General features: G+C 39.9%; 1 protein-coding gene across 1 annotated transcript; it reads right to left on the bottom strand.

Moving 5' to 3' along the window:
- Positions 1 to 5,888: 5,888 nt before the first annotated feature.
- LOC103179495 (serine/arginine-rich splicing factor 4) lies at positions 5,889 to 15,201 on the bottom strand. Its single transcript, XM_042338633.1, has 6 exons — positions 15,059 to 15,201; positions 10,557 to 10,699; positions 9,510 to 9,622; positions 8,002 to 8,216; positions 7,552 to 7,632; positions 5,889 to 7,244 (listed from the first exon to the last, which is right to left on the bottom strand). The coding sequence occupies exons 1-6, from the start codon at positions 15,163 to 15,165 to the stop codon at positions 6,590 to 6,592; spliced, it is 1,314 nt and encodes a 437-aa protein (XP_042194567.1). The 5' UTR covers positions 15,166 to 15,201; the 3' UTR covers positions 5,889 to 6,589.
- Positions 15,202 to 17,701: the final 2,500 nt, after the last annotated feature.

The raw sequence follows: 17,701 nt of genomic DNA, 5'->3' as shown, positions 1-17,701 counted from the left end.
TCTTACAGACATGACCGAGGATATCACACACAGTGGATAAGCTGTTAACTGACCTTAAAAATGTACAAATTAGCCTCTTTTACCACGAGCCATCAAGGTGACCACAGGTGACCTCCTCGCTTTAGGATCTTTCTAGGTTATGTTTAAGAGATTTTGCATGAATCATTTACTCAATAACATTATACTGCCCACAATTATACTGCACATTGTTTTCTGGATCAAAAGAGGAGCTAAAACCAGCAACAATTTCATGTCATTGGTGAGACACTACTGTATAGTTTACACGCACGTCAACATCATCCATCCGCCTTCCCATGAAGCTATTATATCCTCAAAAAAGATTGAATATTCAGGTGGTGTATGATTTTAAAACAAATGGGGGGGGGAATTGGATATTGCTGTTGCAAATGTCTGGGGTCCACGCAAATAAAAGATTTCACCGCTTGCTCACAGGCACCCATGGCTATTGTCTCGAAGTAATGATTAATGACTGGCCTGCTCAACCCTCACAACGCCTTTTACGAGCACATACTTAATCAAACACGTCAAGCAATGTTGATCGCGCACTTCTAGAGTCTGAGCCAGACCAGTCATTGCCATTCAATCTGCCTCTCTGAGATTTCCAAACTAGTAGCAGTAACGGCCAGAACGCTTTCATAAGAACATAAGAAATGCGAGACGGAAAAAAGACCAAGGTCTTTTTAGTTCTCCATCTAGTTCGTCCTCCAGCTTCCTGGCGGTTGCATGCACATATGTCCCAAACTACCTGTACTATGTCCCATAATGTTATTTCCTAAAACAAAACTATCTAATCTGTGATTCAAGGCATCAACATTTCTTGTTTCAACCGTCTCCTGAGAGAGCCTGTTCCACAATGTCAGTGCAGCTTGGCATCACTGTTGATTGTCCAGGGGAGAAGCAAAGTCTAGCGGAGGTCAATATTATTGGTAGCTTTGGTGCTGGAGATCAAGAGACTCCTGCAAACATGAGGGACAAGTTAATCTAGCCAGGTTGAAAAAAAGTCAAGGCACCCACACACTTTTTCCCGTAATATCTTAATGCAAGTATCCATCTCCTTGTTAAACGTCTCAATTATTGAAGTATCTAATTTACTTTGTTCAAAATTGATATTGCGAATATTGTTCTTCTAATAAACATGAAATAAAAGTTAGCAAATCCTCTCTTCTACCCCCATCCCCTCCTCTTTGTGTAGCCTGGTTGACGGTTGACAACTTTTCCTTGTGCTGATATCAGTGGGTTTAGGCCTTGTGATCTTCTGCAGACTCTTCAGGATTTGTCTACTGAAGCCAAATGTACCTTTGATAGATGTTTCCCCCATTGTTGGGCCATTTATTGAACTCATCTTAAGCCTTTAGTTTGGAACACTGCATTGATTGATGGATACTTCTGGCTATTACAGTGGCCGTGTGGGATTAAACCTTGGGTTTTGAACCCAAACTTTAAATGTGATCACATATTTTTTACATGACCTCATACGTCAACAGATATCTCTCTTTGCTCCCCCCAAAATCGTGTTTTATTCTTCTAGCTTTTGGTCTCCGCTGCTTATTGCAAGTGTTAATACTTCATTCGAAAATTCACCAAACCAATTTTCACAAGCAAACTCATTTGCATCACTTCGACCTCAATGTGATTGCATGGTTAAATTAGTTGGGAGTAAAATCTATTGCTTTGGGCCAAGTGCGGAAAATGCAGCATTAGCATTTTAATAGTAATTGTGCATATCATGTCTTCAGCTGAATTATTAACAAAAAATGTCAGTGTTTGCAGCAAAATCTGCTGCATAATCTTCCCCCCAAATGTATACTACTTTGAATCTATAATCTGTAGTTATTTAATTTACGTTAGAGAATTGGCACTTACCTGCCAAAGCTGTTACATTTCAACGATGAGAAATTGTTTTCTCTGAATCTTTCATAATAATTGTTCTCTCCTGTCAGGAACATACAACCTGCAGAGTGCCGTGTACACAGTAAAAAAAAAATAATTGCGTGTAGAATCCTCTGGACGTGATGTTAATCCAAGGTCCCGTCTGCCTAATTGGGTGAACGCTAAAGATTCCATCGTGTTCATTTGCAAAAAAAAATGAAAGAAGTTTCTCCCGCTGTCCTGGTCAACAATCCCCCAAATAAAATAGATGATTCCCTTAAAGCCTCGTGCCGTATTAAAATTGGCTGCTGCGTTTGCCTACACAGTACACAGTCACTGCTACCCTTTACCGTATATTCGGTAACGCGCTTTGATATAGCCTCTTGACATGATAGACACTATATCAAAGTAAGTATTATTACTATCGTCCGCTGAAATATAATTTGTGTGATTGTATCTCGTGCCACATCCAAACTTGAGGGAAAGAGTTATCTGAGCACAAATACCAAATATTTAATGTAGGTCCACATCCAAGCCTCAAATCCAACTCGAGTAGTTAAGCTTTCTTGCGATCAAATCTGCTCTTTTTTTTTCCGCTTAGTTCCTTTTTCTTTCTCTCTTCACTTATTTTTATGCTTCAGTTTTTTATTCTTTCCCAAATATGAATTTAGGCCCGTGAGTGACTTTCCCCTGCTTAGAAAAGGTTTCACTCACACTATTTGCATTTATCATTCTTCAGATGATGAAATGGCAAATTGAAATTCTATATTAAAGATTCCTCTAGTGAGATCTACGCTTTCCATTTCTATCTTCCGCTCCTTTTCACAACTCACTTTACAGAGGTCGAATGCATATTTGAAATTCCCTTTAGATCATTTTTAGTCTGCCCTTTCTTCAATGAATGCGACTCTGTTCTTTGAAAACCGAAAGATAACTTTGGTGCACGTTTCTTTCATAACTTCCTGATAACTATCACATGTGAAGGCTCCACCTGTTCACCTCATTATTCCAACTAAAAATTCCTTTTAAGTTAACATTGAATGGAACTTCCAACTGTCGTTTTTTTTTTTAAGCCTCAAATGACTTGACGTGTCATTAACTTGCCCCCAAAATTCTCTCTCGGCGACAGAAGTTCAAAAGCTGAACGAACACGTTCTCAAAATACGGTAAATATCTACTTAACAATATCTACAACAATATCGGTTGTCGTGCACGTTGCTCTGTGACGTCTCGTAGCCAGTTCCGTCCACATCCTACTCTATGAAAGCAGAGGTATATTTGAAAATCCTTGGAAGATTATAACATGAGGCATTTGTCATCACTGTCTGCTGCACTTAAAGACACACAGGCTGATGAGAGCAAGTTCCACTTCAATTAACTTCAAATTCAGGTTACTTTTCATTGTACAATGTTCAATGGCAACATATTTTGATTAAGGACAATCCATATTCTTTGCAGGCTTCGCGCTCAGATTAAATGCGCTTCAGTGGTTGCTGTGGAAAAGGATCTCTTACAATCAGCAATTGCCACTTTTGAGGCTACGGTAATTCCCTTCAAAGACCAATTTTCTTATTTTAATGGACAATCAAAATCTGATATAGGCTGAAGAATAATTAGATATGTCCAAATAGTAATTTTCGTTCGAAAATCCCAGCTGTCCTATGAAGGATACATGAACTAACTTTCTACGTACAGTGACATTCTATCTTCTATTTCATTTAGAAATCAAAATGAAAACCTCTTCCTCCTTCCTTCACTGTTTCTTCATTGTAGCATCCGTATATTAGATAATATATTCCGTGAAGCGCTTTCAGATGTCTTGAAAACGCGATGAGGCGCTATATCAAATGCAAGATTATTATTATCATTCATTTTACTGTTGTATGTTCCATCAACTTGAAAAAAACAAATTTAAGAATGTAGATTCTCTTCCCAAAAATAAGGCGTGGGCTGTGAGATGGATTAAGTGTCCTTCCACTCTCTCCCTCTCTAAATACATTTCTCTCCTCTCCCCCCACTCCCGTGCCCCCATTTAAAATTAATATGAATTTTCTTTCTTCAAATTCATTCAGCCTCATGCTCACAAACCGAAGGCATGAGGTGCATTGAGCGATATTCAGATATGTCGATATCAGTTATTTTTATTTACGCATCCGTGTTTGGGTCTCTTTTGCTGCAAACATCTGCATCAATCTGCGTTTAAAGCAGCTGTTTAAAATCTGTAATATGTACAAACCATCCACCGACATTGATTAAAAAGCCACTGCCACAATATTAATAGAGTGGGAAGTAAATTGAGCTGCTTGTTTGGGGTGTCCAAAACAGTTTCAAGATTGATAAGAACTAAACTGAAGGACTCTGCTGAATGAACAATCCAATTATAGCCTTTCCGCAGCACATTTCCCAGAAGAGTCACTTAACAGACTGCCGTGGAGATTTCAAACCGGCTTTCCATTTATCAGGACAGGTCTTTGAAGATGATTGTGTTTGGGATCTTCTTCGATTTGCAAATCTTATACTTGCAAGACAAAATGACTTGCATTAAAAAACAGCTCGCTGGAAAATTTATAGTTTGGCGCTCGACAAATGGCGCAGTCTACAAACCACTCAAATGTAGAAAAGTCATTATTACAAAAGCCCAGAATTGGACAGGACAACAACTAACAGTCTCAATGTACCCTCCCACCGCACCCCCAGTGTATTAACCCAGTTACCGAAGCTTTTAGAAGCAAGATTTTTGAGTGAATTGGGACAAACATACTCCTCCGTGTACTCAATAACTATAGATTTTCTTGCCGTAAAGAAGCAATTCTTCCTCTCCTCGGGCATTAACCCACGCTCCAGTGTGTTTCCATGGTTGGCAACAGCTCCTTTCAAGTCCTTCACCCCAGAGATCACTCGTCACGTGTTGACAAGCTATTCCACTGCTTGAATCGATCAATCTTCTGGGGTCTTACGATTATTCATGTAGCAAGAGCCATGCCAATTGGAAACACATAACTAAATCCATCACATATTGGTTCCCAAGCGTACACATTCAGAACAATGTAATGCAGTGATTTGCGGCATATTCCAACACTGAGCGTGTGATTCTTGAACCACCAGTGTTAACTGAAGTGGGAAATGCAAACTGTAAACTGCCAAAGCTGCAAAATGGAAAACCGTGGCGTCGAATGACCTCAGGTCATGAGTACACCAACTTGCAAGGAAAAGGCGATGTCTAATACCGACCGACTTGCCGTTAAGAAAAGGCAACGTGTTACCTGGATCAAACGCAACAAACGGACCAAAACTGGTCTCAGGACACTTTTGAGTCCAGCCCAGAAAAAAAATATCCTTATGTGTTTAATGAAATACTCACAAATAATCAGCAGAGGATGGGAAGAAAAGGGAATTATAAAAGCCTGAGTAAGCAATGGCGGGGGAGAGATCGCGGCTGTGGCAGCGTAGCGAGCTGCCTAACGACTACAAGCAACATCGACGAATAGTCACTCCAGGTCCCCCAGGGTAAGAATCTTGATTGAACCGAGCCCTGGATCATCTTCCGCGGTTTTATAACTGTTGCAACCGTTGTTTTGATTAATAATAATTATCTAGTTTACTATATTTTGTCTCTATTCAAATACTTTACCTCAGGGTGAACAATTGGAACGGGTTGAGGACTAAACACCCTCGCCACAAAACCCTACAAAATTTATCACTGCACTTTTGCACCAAGTAAAAATCTGGCAGCCATGTTTGTGTGTCCTCAGAATTGGGTTGAAAAGGCTGTGATTAATTCCGAAGGCTTAAGTTTTTAGCCTCAGTAACTGTTTTCAAATTTAAGATGGTGCAGAAATTTGGATAATTCTTAAAACTCAGTCTTAGTTTAAACATCTAATCGGTGTCTTCTATAGGTCCCACTCTCTCCCTGGTTGAATCTTTCCTGACATTTACTATCCAGAATTGCTGAAACAAGAAAGAGTACAGCTGTAATGAGCAAAGCAAATCATTCCAAATTTTCCAGGCAGACATTTATTCACATTTTATTAAACCAATCCAAAAAAAAACATGCGGTAGCCAGATGAAAAAAAAATACAAGCAGAAATTCAGGCAAAGAGCTTTTTTTGTTTCACAACTGAGGGCAGAGGGGAGGGAAATATTTCTACATTCTGATTACATGGAATTGGCAAATTTTACATTATGCTAAACATTTTGGCTATGAAGTCCACAACATCAGAAAGATTCTTTTTTTAAAAAAATGATCAATACAGATGGAAAACGTTTAAGACTTCATCATACATATCTGACAACACCAGCAGTGATGGGCACTTGCCTCTGCTTATAGCATACCTACACACGAGTCCTCCTTCTGACAGTATATGCCCATCATAAACTTTAATTTAACACTAAATACATCCTTTCTATTTTGAAAAATGTACAGCATCAGTGTCTATTGTTTGTGTTATCTGTGGTACAGCTAACAGACCTGCCAGATAAAAATCTGTTAAAGGTTTTCGTATAAAATGTAGAACATAAGAAATTTAGGACTTTGAGCGGGACCTTGACCTAGACACTGATCTAGAAGGTGAGCGCGACTTTGAATGTGATCTGGCTTTAGAGTTGGACTTTGGCCTGGAATGAGTCGGAGATTTGACATTCAATGGGGACAATGACCTAGACCTAGACCGAGATATACAGCTGGGTTCTGTCTGCTCCTTCACACCCGATTCTCCATCCATTTGATCTTCTTCACCTTTGTTTCTTTTTTCACTGTCTCCGACTTCACATCAGGTTCATCCTTTTCTTTTGATCTGGACCTAGATCTAGATTCTTTATCTTCACCCTCATTCTTTCTTTTTTTACTCTTACTGGAACCTCTAGTTTTGCTTCCATGCTTGTGTTTTTTGCTTTTCCCACCTTTGCTGTGGCTCCTGCTCCGACTCCTGCTCCGGCTCCTACTCCTCTTCTTCCCCTTTCTTTCCTGGCTCTTACTTCGGCTCCTACTCTTGCTCTTGTCCTTGCTCCTAACTTTGCTATTGGCAGGACTGCCACTGCGGCTTCGACTCTTACTCTTCTCTTTGCTTCTACTTCTGTTAACCCTCTTTTCCCCATCGTTATTCCTAATTTTGTCTCGACTAAGACTCCTCTCTTTCTCCCCATTTTCATTTCGTTTCTCAACCTTTATTTCTGCACTGTTGTCTCTAATCTTCTCTACACTCTTGCTTCTGCTCTTAGTTTTCGGTTCACTGCCACTCCTACTCCTGCCTCGGATTTTCTTCTCTTTGCTTCTACTCTGGCTTGGGTTCTTGTTCTTGCTCGCACTCCGACTTTTGCTTCTGCTGCGACTTTTGCTTCTAGAGTGTGAACGCGACCTGTAATGAGGCAAAGAGAAACTTGTCAAAAAAAGGATTCAACTGCAAAGATCAAACAAAATTCACAAATATACGCACAAAGCTGTAATCCGCAAAACCAATTTATATTTTGACTGCTTTGAAAGAGGCACACGCCACACAAAGTCACATAAATAGCAACATTCACACAAGAAAAACACAATAGTAGTTTCATCCTCTTCCTTGCGATGGCAAAATTTGTCTCAGACATCTATAAAATGAATCCCCTCCTCCCAATTTAGCACATCAACACAAGTGTTGGAACATTACAGCAAGATGAAGCACAGACCTGGATCGGGATCGACTGCTCTTGCTGCTTCTACTGTGGCTTCGGCTCTTATGAGAACGGTTTCTGCTTGGTGAGCGAGACCTAGATTTTTGACAGACGGGGTCAGGAAAAATGCCGATTAATAGATCATCTGCACATTTAAACCACCTTGACCAACACCGACAAGTTTAAAATTAAGACCAATCCATTAGAATGAAATTTGATCATTTTAGAACTAGAAAAGATACCGCCTGCACTTCCAGTACTCTTCAGGCAAACCGCCCTGTTTGGCGATTTTGCAATCTCGTCGAAAGAAAGTACCATCACTTTTTGATAGATTTGGATTTATGTCACTAGACTGAGCACTGCATTTCGTTAAAGGTTCTGAGTTTCCATAAATGAGCAAACCAATAAAAAATTAGCAACAACTGCTCATTCCGAGAACAAATTTGAATATTTATCCCAAGGTACCTTGAATGACTCCGGCTCCTGGAATATGAGCGTCGTCGTCTCGATGAAGGCCTGTCCTCAATCAGTCGAATTTTTCTGCCATTAACCTCTGACCCATCTAGTTTTTCAAGAGCTCTTTTCATGTCAGAATAAGACTTAAATTCAATCACACCTTCATTCTTTCTTCCTTTATGTGCATCTGCATATGTCACTTCTCCTGCTTGACGCATATAATCCTACACAAAGAATAAAATGGCATATAAATTTTCATTGTTAACCTTTACTGATTTTCCCTTCTCTACTGTATTTTCGCTTCAAAAATTCAACAGAATCTTTTTACATTTATACGAATAAACTTTAGCCACAGATCTCATAGCCTCATTATAGACTTATAAAAATGATTACAAGACTTACTATAAAACAAGGTAGAAAACGAATCTAGTAAAGTACACAATACTGGTTTGTTCTTATAACAATCCCTACTGATTCTGTAGAACATGATATTGTATGCAAAAAGCTCAGATGCATTACAGTACAATTTCAATTTCCATAAAATAAGCAAACCAAAAATCTCATCTGAATAATACTGCATTACATTCTATTAATGTCAGCCCAGCTCCAGGCCTCAATTCGGACTATGTGCTGTTTTTCACTGATTTTTTTTTCTTTCAGCGATTTTTCTTTTGTGGGATATGTTCAATAGAAATTGACACCTAATCCTAATTGGACCAGACAATAATATCACCTTCCGCCAACCCTGACATCTCAAATCCCACCTGGCAGCACGGGAACTTCTCCTCTCCGGCAACAACAATAAAATTACATTTATTGAGCGCCTTTCACATCAATATATTGCAACCAGCAATATCCCTACCTAATACCAGCGATCAAGTCTGAAATTGTCAAAACTAAACAAAGTAAATTAAATCTTGCGTTGCATCAACCAGTGATCTGACTTCTAGCCTTCAACACTCCATGTATATGATAAATAATAATCCTTGCATTTGATATAGCGGTTTTCACGTCTTCGACGTCTCAAAGCGTTTCACAGAATAGACTGTAAAATGAATTGACCATATATTTGTGGGTGAAATTTGTGGGATATATATTTTAAAAATAAGTTTAGGTCACCTACCTCCTCCCACTTATAATGATTGCACAAAAGACATGCACATGTCTGCTGGGAACCCTCCAAAGTTACAATGGCATTTTATTCAGTAAGATATCTGAATTTTTCAAAACATGCTTTCATTTGAATATAATTAGATGATTTTTACTTGGATCAGACAGTTTTGAGTTAACATTTAAGCAACATAAAAATTGTCAAGTCTTAAAAAAGGGTACAACTAGCACACGGAAGAAATAAAATGCACACCTCCAGTATGGAACAGGAATTTAGGATGTTTCTTATCCTGGCTACAAAACAAATTTTAAGGCACAAGACTAAATATGCAATTTTGAAAGCTTCCTCTTCATGAGAAGGGAATTTTAAAGTGAAAATTCAATATCAGTCATTAAACATCACAAACCTTTAAATCTTGCCAGCTGCACCGACTAGATAAATTCTCCACAACAAGTCTATATTCAGTACGAGTAGGTGGCCCATAACGGTCTCTGCCAGTTCTTCTATAACCATAACCACCTTTAAGGTGACAGGTAAACACAATAATAATATTTTAGGTACTGCACCTCAGCAAAATGGGATTTTAATGCCTTCTAATAAAACTACAATAATAAAAATTACATACACAATAAACGTACAAAGATTAACATTTCACCCTTCCCACAAAAGCTAGACTATCAGAACTGTTAACACTACAAAATTAACATTACGTCCCACCCTCATAAAATAGACTATTAAAATTTACAAGAAAACTATAAATGCAAAAACAATATTACTTCCATTTTATATACATTATATTTTAATATAATCTGAAAAAATTACACAAACATGCATAAATTACATGAAAAGTGATAATGATTTGATAAAGTAACCAAGCCACTAAACCAGTTACCATCTATACTTACGGTGAACAATGGTTTTCAGAATATCTGACATGAAAAAGATTTTCAGGCACCTATTTTCAGTTTTATCACATCTGCCTCTAACCCTTGGGGTCCTCACCACCCAGGTCTAATGGCAAAAGTAGCAGTCATCACATGGCTTCCTTAAGGTCAGCCAAAGGTCTTAGGTCTTAGGTCTTAGAGCCACTCATGGAAAGGTAACCCAAGGCCAGCAAATGGAACAGGCAGTCATCTTAGCCTCAAAGGACTCTTTTAATTAAAACATTGAGGTCTTCGTTAAGACTATTGTATCAACAATCACAATGAAAACAGCGATTCAATTAAGTTTTAAATGAGTTATAATAAAACAAACATAAATCAAATTATGAACATTAGGGTATAATTGAACACTAAATACAAAATTTGAAAAGATGTAGTTGCTATGTGCAAAGGTTTAAAGTTGTAAGTTACAAAATGTAAATTGCGACTAGTTATTCTACATGAAATTGTAATTTTACTTTTTTTAACATTAAACACTTTCAAATTATGACATATAATGTATAAATGCTTACTGCGCTGAGAGCTGTAACCACCGTCCCTCCGAGGACCTCTAGCATGTTCAACGATTACTCTTTCACCACAAAGTTCTTTACCATTCAGTTCATAAACTGCATCATCTGCATCTCGTGGATCATCAAACTCAACAAAGCCATATCTATAAGCAAGAAAATATCAGGTTAAATTTGAATCACTTTCTATCGCAAACACAATCCTGAGGAAGGTGTGAAAGTTATTGAATGATGTAACACACTACATGGTGTAAGGTTCTGAGTAACAAAGTTGTAAAGCTTAAGAGTAGAACTACTGCATGGGTTCTCAGGCCTTACAGAAACCTACATATAACAAATTATTCCTAAACAGTTAATGATCAACAACAAATATAAATTTGACTTGTAGAGTTCATTTTACACCAGTAAAATCTATCCTTCTAACAAACCTCAACTTCTGTTCTTAATCCACCTGCATCCCCAGAACATATGCTGAATATTCTAGTTTTACAGGTTCAATGTATGATGAAGCCACAATTCAGATGATAATTTAAAATATATATGCAGGCAGAATCTGCAAATGATATGGCCTTATTAACTATTAAATATTAAGCATTGCAAGTTTTAATTTTTGATTATAGACTGAATCTATTTCAAAATTCACTCAATAGATCTGATGTTACAAGTCTTCTGTAAAACATAATTTTGCTTAAAGATATTAAGATTGCATCCTAAATATGGAAGAGGGCGACCCAGAAGTCCCTTCCAAAAGAATTGGATTTTTAATGCAATTGCACTTATAGAAAGCTTTAAAATAGCTAAGGTGCTTTTAGTGAATGTTAAACACAAATAAGGAAAGCCACAGGACCAATAGAAAAGCAGCTGCATTCTCTGAATTTGTTCCGATACTTCACATGGCATTGGGCTGTTTTCGGCAATCATGCTGAAAGCAAGAATGTAATATTAATTCGCCGCATTAAAATTAAATGTACAGGATACCAATTGCATGAGTGCACATATTTAATAACAAAGGAAATGCAGCTGCCTGCTGAAATAAATATTCATATAGTAAGTGCAACAAAAACTGCCAAGAGCACTTCAAATGGCTGTTTAAAAGATAAGGTTGGTAATTGAATAAGTTACCAACATTTATTTTAATTCATGGTTTCTGGGGGCAACAAAATGTTAAAGGTAGTAGTTTATAATTGCTGTATAACTGGTCAGCCCTTTTTAAGGTAGGCTGATGATTACCATCATTAAAATCAACAACAAACCATTTTCAAATTACTGAAACCAAATCAAATCTACATCAATAAAAGGTACTGAGATGCATGTAGGCTTACCTCTTATATAAATTCAATCAGGGCAAATTCAAACAACAAAGTGATAGCAGCCCTAGGTTCAGTGAATTTATATGAAAAAGGGGAAGTCTTAAATGCTGAAATCATATAAACATCGTACAGCTATTACTACCTTGCAACAGTTTTTACTAACTCTGAAGTTTTACCAAATCTAGAGTTGATAATGTGGCACAGGTTAGATTCACATAATAATAACTTGTATTTATGTTAAAATTGTTTCCACAAAGCCCTGCCAAAATTATTCTTTTAGATCTATTATCATCCCTAGAATGGCACACATGAAATCTTTGTGTGAAAATGGTAGGGTTGTTGTTTTCATTTCATGTACTACAAACAGCACAAACTGTAGAAGTAGTCAAAAACAGCATGACTTTTTGAAGATAAAACTTGAAAAATTGTGAAGATTAATTATATTTGGTTAAATATTTTCTGAGCAAATAAACATTAGCTACGATTTGTACACAAAACATTGTGCATTACCTACTGGAACGATGCCTTCCTTAGAGAATGTAATTAAAAATCTCACTATTGAAGCTGTACATTACATTCCAGAACATTCTTATTTATCACTGCCAATTTCAATTCATTCCAATCTGATAGTACAGTGGACGTTATAACAGAAAATGGTTATGAACGTCAGAAAAAAATATTACTTAGAACATCTGCTTTTTAACATAATAAATTGTATTTGAGAATACGAAGAATTCCAATACTTCATCACCTTAAACCCAGTTGTTTGTAACCATACATTTATAAGTATGATACTTGCACTGAATGTTCAACTGTACTTACTGTTGAAGTGCAAAAATAGACTTGGGTGTTCAAATGGATTTCAAACATCTGGTCTTCAGATTGTGGGTCCATGAGGAACTGAAAAGTTCATTGGAGCACACTGATTCTAACTTCAGTAACAGATGCTCCAGAATCTTTTAAACATTATGTTGTGAAGTAGGGTTGCAAACTAGTACCCTGCATTCTCAAACAGTTTGGATAATAATAAATAGCATGAGTAATCAGACAAGAGGACAGCAATAGTTTTCAAATAATGTGCCAATGGACAATGACAGTGTTGTGTCGCAAAGTGAGCTTAGAAAGATTTTCACAGAAATTTTTGTCCTTCCCTTTTTTCATATCACATTTATTAAACATTGTACGTGAAGTTTGACTTAACAATAACAATCCTCGCATTTGATACAGTGGCTTATCACTTTATCGTGACATCTCAAAGTGCTTCAAAGGAAATATTGTAAGTGGACTGACAGTGTAATTTGTGGGTGAAACGCAGCAACCAGTTGTGCACGGCAATGTCCCATTGCTGTGCACAACTTTGGCTTAAAATATTTTCCATGATCCGCGTTTATACTTTAGAGCTGAAGTCTATAAAAATTTAGGACCTTATAAAAATCTCAAAAGCTATAACAACTCAAATACAATTTTTCCATTTTTCAGTGATGTGAAAATAAAATTGTTGCTAGAAATTGCTCTAGTTTTGTTACATCAAAAATGTCTATAAATCACATCTTAGATTACATTCTCCTAGAGTAAATTTACAAACTGCACCAGCACTTCATTGAAAATCAATTTAACAGAACTGGCTAACTGGAATTGAAACAGTAATATGTGATTGGAGATTCCAGATGCATTATCCTTAACCACTGATAAGTATATTTGGCTGCATCAATCTTCAGCAATTCTAAAAGTGCTCAGCCAATGAAAAACTTTGGGCAAAGCTTGACACAAGTCAGCTGGGTGCGAGCTAAAAAAGTGCAAACGTGCAGCTTAGAAAGCGCAGCTTCCCTGTGGATTACTGCATGTGTTTTTTATGGATACTTTTAATTAGAAATCACGTCATGAACACAGAGAGAGAGAAAGGGGGAAAAGAGGATATGTCTTTTTCACAAGTTATGCTGAGGAACCGTATAAATCAACTGGATACAAGTTTTAACCAATATTTGAGAGAAAAAGATATATTGACATTTCAAGTGTGATCTGTTCTTTTTTTGAGCAACTCAAATTTCAGGCAGCTGCTTCCCATTTCAGGTCTTTTTCTCTCTCACTTTGCTACCATATTGCAAGGAGGCAATAGATTCGCACTGCCGCATGGGCCATTAAATATAAAATAAGTTTGTTCGGTGTATGCATACACGGAGGGAGTTTTCTTTCAGCAAGAGGGATATCTATCATTGATTGGGGTGGGGGGGAAGAGGGGGCTGGGGGAGTGAACGGGCACGGTTGTGGGAGGAGCGAGTGAACGTGGGAGGAGAGAGAGAGTGAACAGGCGAGGGTATGAGGCGGGGGCAAGAGTGCCAGTGAGCGAGGAGGAATGAGTGAATGAAGATGTGTGTGTGGATGAATGAGTGGAGTGAGAGCGTACGTGTGTGTATGGGGGGGGGGAACGGAATCAGCATGTGTGTGTGTGGGTGGGGGGGAGGAGGGAAGAATAAATGGTGAGTGTGTGGGGGGGGATAGAGAGAGAGAGTGAATCAGTGAGAGTATGTGAAGTGGGGTGAGTTAATATGCGAGTAAGTGAAGGTGTGCAGGGAGGAGGAGGGCGAGTTGAAGATGTGTGTGTGGGGGGGGGAGGAGAGAGAGAGTGAATGAGTCAGGATGTGTGTGTGTGTGGGGGGGGGGGGGAGAGAGAGAGAGCGAATGAGTCAGGATGTGTGTGTGTGGGGGGGGGGAGAGAGCGAATGAGTCAGGATGTGTGTGTGGGGGGGGGGGGGAGAGAGTGAGTGGGGAGGTGGTGTGGAGAAAGGAGAGGGGGGGGGGGGAGGTGGAAGGTGAGCGCGCGTGCGCAGTGGCCACCTGGCCAGTTTGGCGCGCGCGTGTGACGCACTCGCCTGTGATGGTGATGATAGGGTTGAGGGGGGGGGGACAAAAGGAGCAAACAAACCCGAGACCCCCCACCCCACCCACTATACCCGAGAGGGGGGGGGGGGGGGTCTGAGTCCCCCCCCACCCCCCAAAAAAAACGCAACAGTGACGGGGAGCTGCCGTCTTGCCCTGACCGGGCGGTTGAGGCGATTCTAGGCCTGAGAGCCAGCGAGGGTCAACCGCCGGCGCCATTTTCTTTTCTCTCTCTCTCTCTCTCTCCCTCTCTATCTATCTATCCTCCTTCCTCCCCTCTCCCCCCGCACACCCCTTCCTCCTCCTCCTCGCACTCACCCGTTCTTTATGTCCACCTCCAGGATTTTACCGTAACCTTTGAAGAATCGCTCCACGTCCCTCTCCCGGGCCTGGTAGCTCAGTCTGCCGATGTAGACCCGCGGCATCCTCCTCCTCCTCCTCTCCTCCTCCTTCTTCTTCTTCTCCTCCTCCTCTCCTCGCTGCGGCTTTTGTTGTCGTTGCTGCTCCTCTCAGGGCCGCCGCCTCCTCCTCCTCCTCACTCCCTCACGTCGCTCGAGCTCCTGCCTCACGCTCGCTCGCGCTCTCCGCCGCGTGCGTCAGCGACGTAACCGACGCCGCCGCGCGTGCGGCGCTGACCCCCCCCCCCCTTCTCTCGTCACGTGACACGTTGCCAGCTGAGGGGGAGGAGTCACAACCTCATCATCAACCACAACAACAACAACAACAACATTGCATTTGGGCAATGATAATATAATAATCATAATAATCATAATAATAATAATAATAATTCCTGCATCTGCTGCAGCAGATCTCGCCGCCGGGACGTCTCACAGCGCTTCGCTGGAGTAGTACACTGGATGGCGGAGCGGACCGACTGTCACGTTTCGTGGGCGCCTTCCGCGTCCGGGAGGGCGCCCCCAACCCTTCTCGTTCCGCCCACGCCGCCCGCAGGTCCCGTGAAGCGCTTTGGGACGCCTGGAGGGCGTGAGGAGGCGCGCTCGTGCAATCCGAGGATTACTATCTCTCTGCCTCCACCCTCGACTCTGGGACTAATAATAATGATAATAATAATAATAATAATAATAATAATCCTTGCATTTGAAATAGCGCTTTTCACGTCTTCCCGACGTCTCAAAGCGCTTCACGGAATACACTGTAAAGTGAATTGACCGTATATTTGAGGGCGAAGCGCGGCAGCCAATTGCGCACAGCAGTGTCACACAAGCGGTTGTGGATTGAAAATGACTAACTTATTATCGTTTTGTTTTGGAGGGATTATTATTGGGACAACTGCTGTCCTGATTGTCAGACGTCAGGTCCTGGATGAGAGCTGACTTTCATATAAATGGCTGATTCACTTCCTGGAAATGTAAAATGACAATTAATTGTAAAGTGCTTTGGGGTATTTGATTGCTTTCGGCGCAATAACAAACCAGGATGAGTGTTATTAGTTTGCGCTTATATATCGCCTGTCTGGTAGGAGAACTTCAAAGTACTTCACTTGACTGGCATGAGACACAGAGCAAGTGGTGAAGGAAAACAGAAACAGGAGGAGATCATTCAGCCGATCAACTCTGTTCTAGGGAGGAACAGGGTAAGTGAAAGGTGTCCAGAGGGATGAGGTATATTTTTAGAAGGGTTCTCAAGATGAAGAAAGAAGGTGTGAGGTGAAGGGATTTTGGAAGCGAGTTCCAGATTGTAATAGAAGTAGCACTGATAATCTGAAAAATTGACCGTCAATTGCAGTAATGTATATTCAATTCACTCCAAATGATTGGCACTTGTTAGGTCTGGTGTTTCACAGCTTTAAAAATTCAGCAGTGAAAAACTTGGAATGTCGGATGTACTTTCAAACCTGCCGAATGTCACTCATAATAAATGACACTCATTTGCGTTGAAAGTGCAACCCACTATATTTTGATATGTGTCACTCTTTCATAAGGAAATCGCCATCGGTTGAAATGGGTTTGAAATCTATCATTCTTACCAATCATAAAATGACTGCGAAATTTCCCTGACGTTGACAGCTCTGTAATTTATTTTAATGCATCTACCTCTGAAAAAAGGAAGCACATGGGTTTGCGAGCACATGTGTTCAGCGCCTGACAATCATAAATTGCAGCCTTAACACCCCACCCAATGCGGACCGGTCTTTGTGAATATAGAAAAAATAATTGGTGTCTGGGAGCAATACTGTCAACATTTGAGAAATGGTTGGAGTGGCGATCATGAGCAGTAAGATAGATGTACCTTAGAAGTTCCATTTGGACACATAGAGAAACTGGGTATATTTTTACGAGTGACATCCATTAAATCGGCTTACAATTTGTAAAACAAAATGAGCAATTATTAGTCTCCGGTGAGTAATGGTTGGCAGAACTCGTAGCGACCTAATGGAAGGAAGTCAAATATCTTCCATTCAGAACAATGGATTGCTGGGCATCAGAAGCTGTCACCTTACCCCCAATATCAGTTGACTGCCTTGAAACCATTTCTTTGTGTCTGCTGAGCTGGGGCAGATTTATGATGCGCATCAATAACCAGGAAGTTATATGCGGTCTGAGTCCTGCTCTTTGGCACTGGGTCCCGTTGCAATGAAGCAGGACATTGAAGATTGTTGGCTTGGGATTGGAATAGAAGTTGTCAGAAATGTATTGATTGCCTCAGAGGTCAGTGGGAACACGTACTGATGTGAGAAAGATGGAGCCCAGAAACCATTAATCACGGTTTACTAAGAGAACAATTAGTCAGCTTGAAAACATACAGGAAGATGATGTGTCATGTAAGGGGTGACCCTAACGGACCATTTCTGATTTGAAAACTATCTCCTACCCCACTTCTATACAAAGGCGCTATACAAATATAATTTGTTGTTGTCCCCTCCACACGACTATTAGTGGGTGAGCCTTCAGCACCAAAATCTGGAAATTCACCCTTTTGCCTCTCAACGCCTATCTATCT

The sequence above is a fragment of the Callorhinchus milii genome, unplaced genomic scaffold, assembly GCF_018977255.1.
Source record: "Callorhinchus milii isolate IMCB2004 unplaced genomic scaffold, IMCB_Cmil_1.0 Scaffold10, whole genome shotgun sequence".
NCBI lineage: Eukaryota > Metazoa > Chordata > Chondrichthyes > Chimaeriformes > Callorhinchidae > Callorhinchus > Callorhinchus milii.
This window is presented reverse-complemented; position numbering and strand designations above follow the sequence as displayed.

What these genes read in the sequence shown, in the direction of transcription:
- LOC103179495 (XM_042338633.1), bottom strand. Translation starts at nt 15,165, where the DNA reads ATGCCGCGGGTCTACATCGGCAGACTGAGCTACCAGGCCCGGGAGAGG. An exon ending in GAGGTGGACATAAAGAACGG is followed by an intron (nt 10,700 to 15,058) that starts GTGAGTGCGAGG and finishes TCTTGCTTATAG; the next exon opens with ATATGGCTTTGTTGAGTTTG. An exon ending in GCAGCTGGCAAGATTTAAAG is followed by an intron (nt 8,217 to 9,509) that starts GTTTGTGATGTT and finishes TTCTTTGTGTAG; the next exon opens with GATTATATGCGTCAAGCAGG.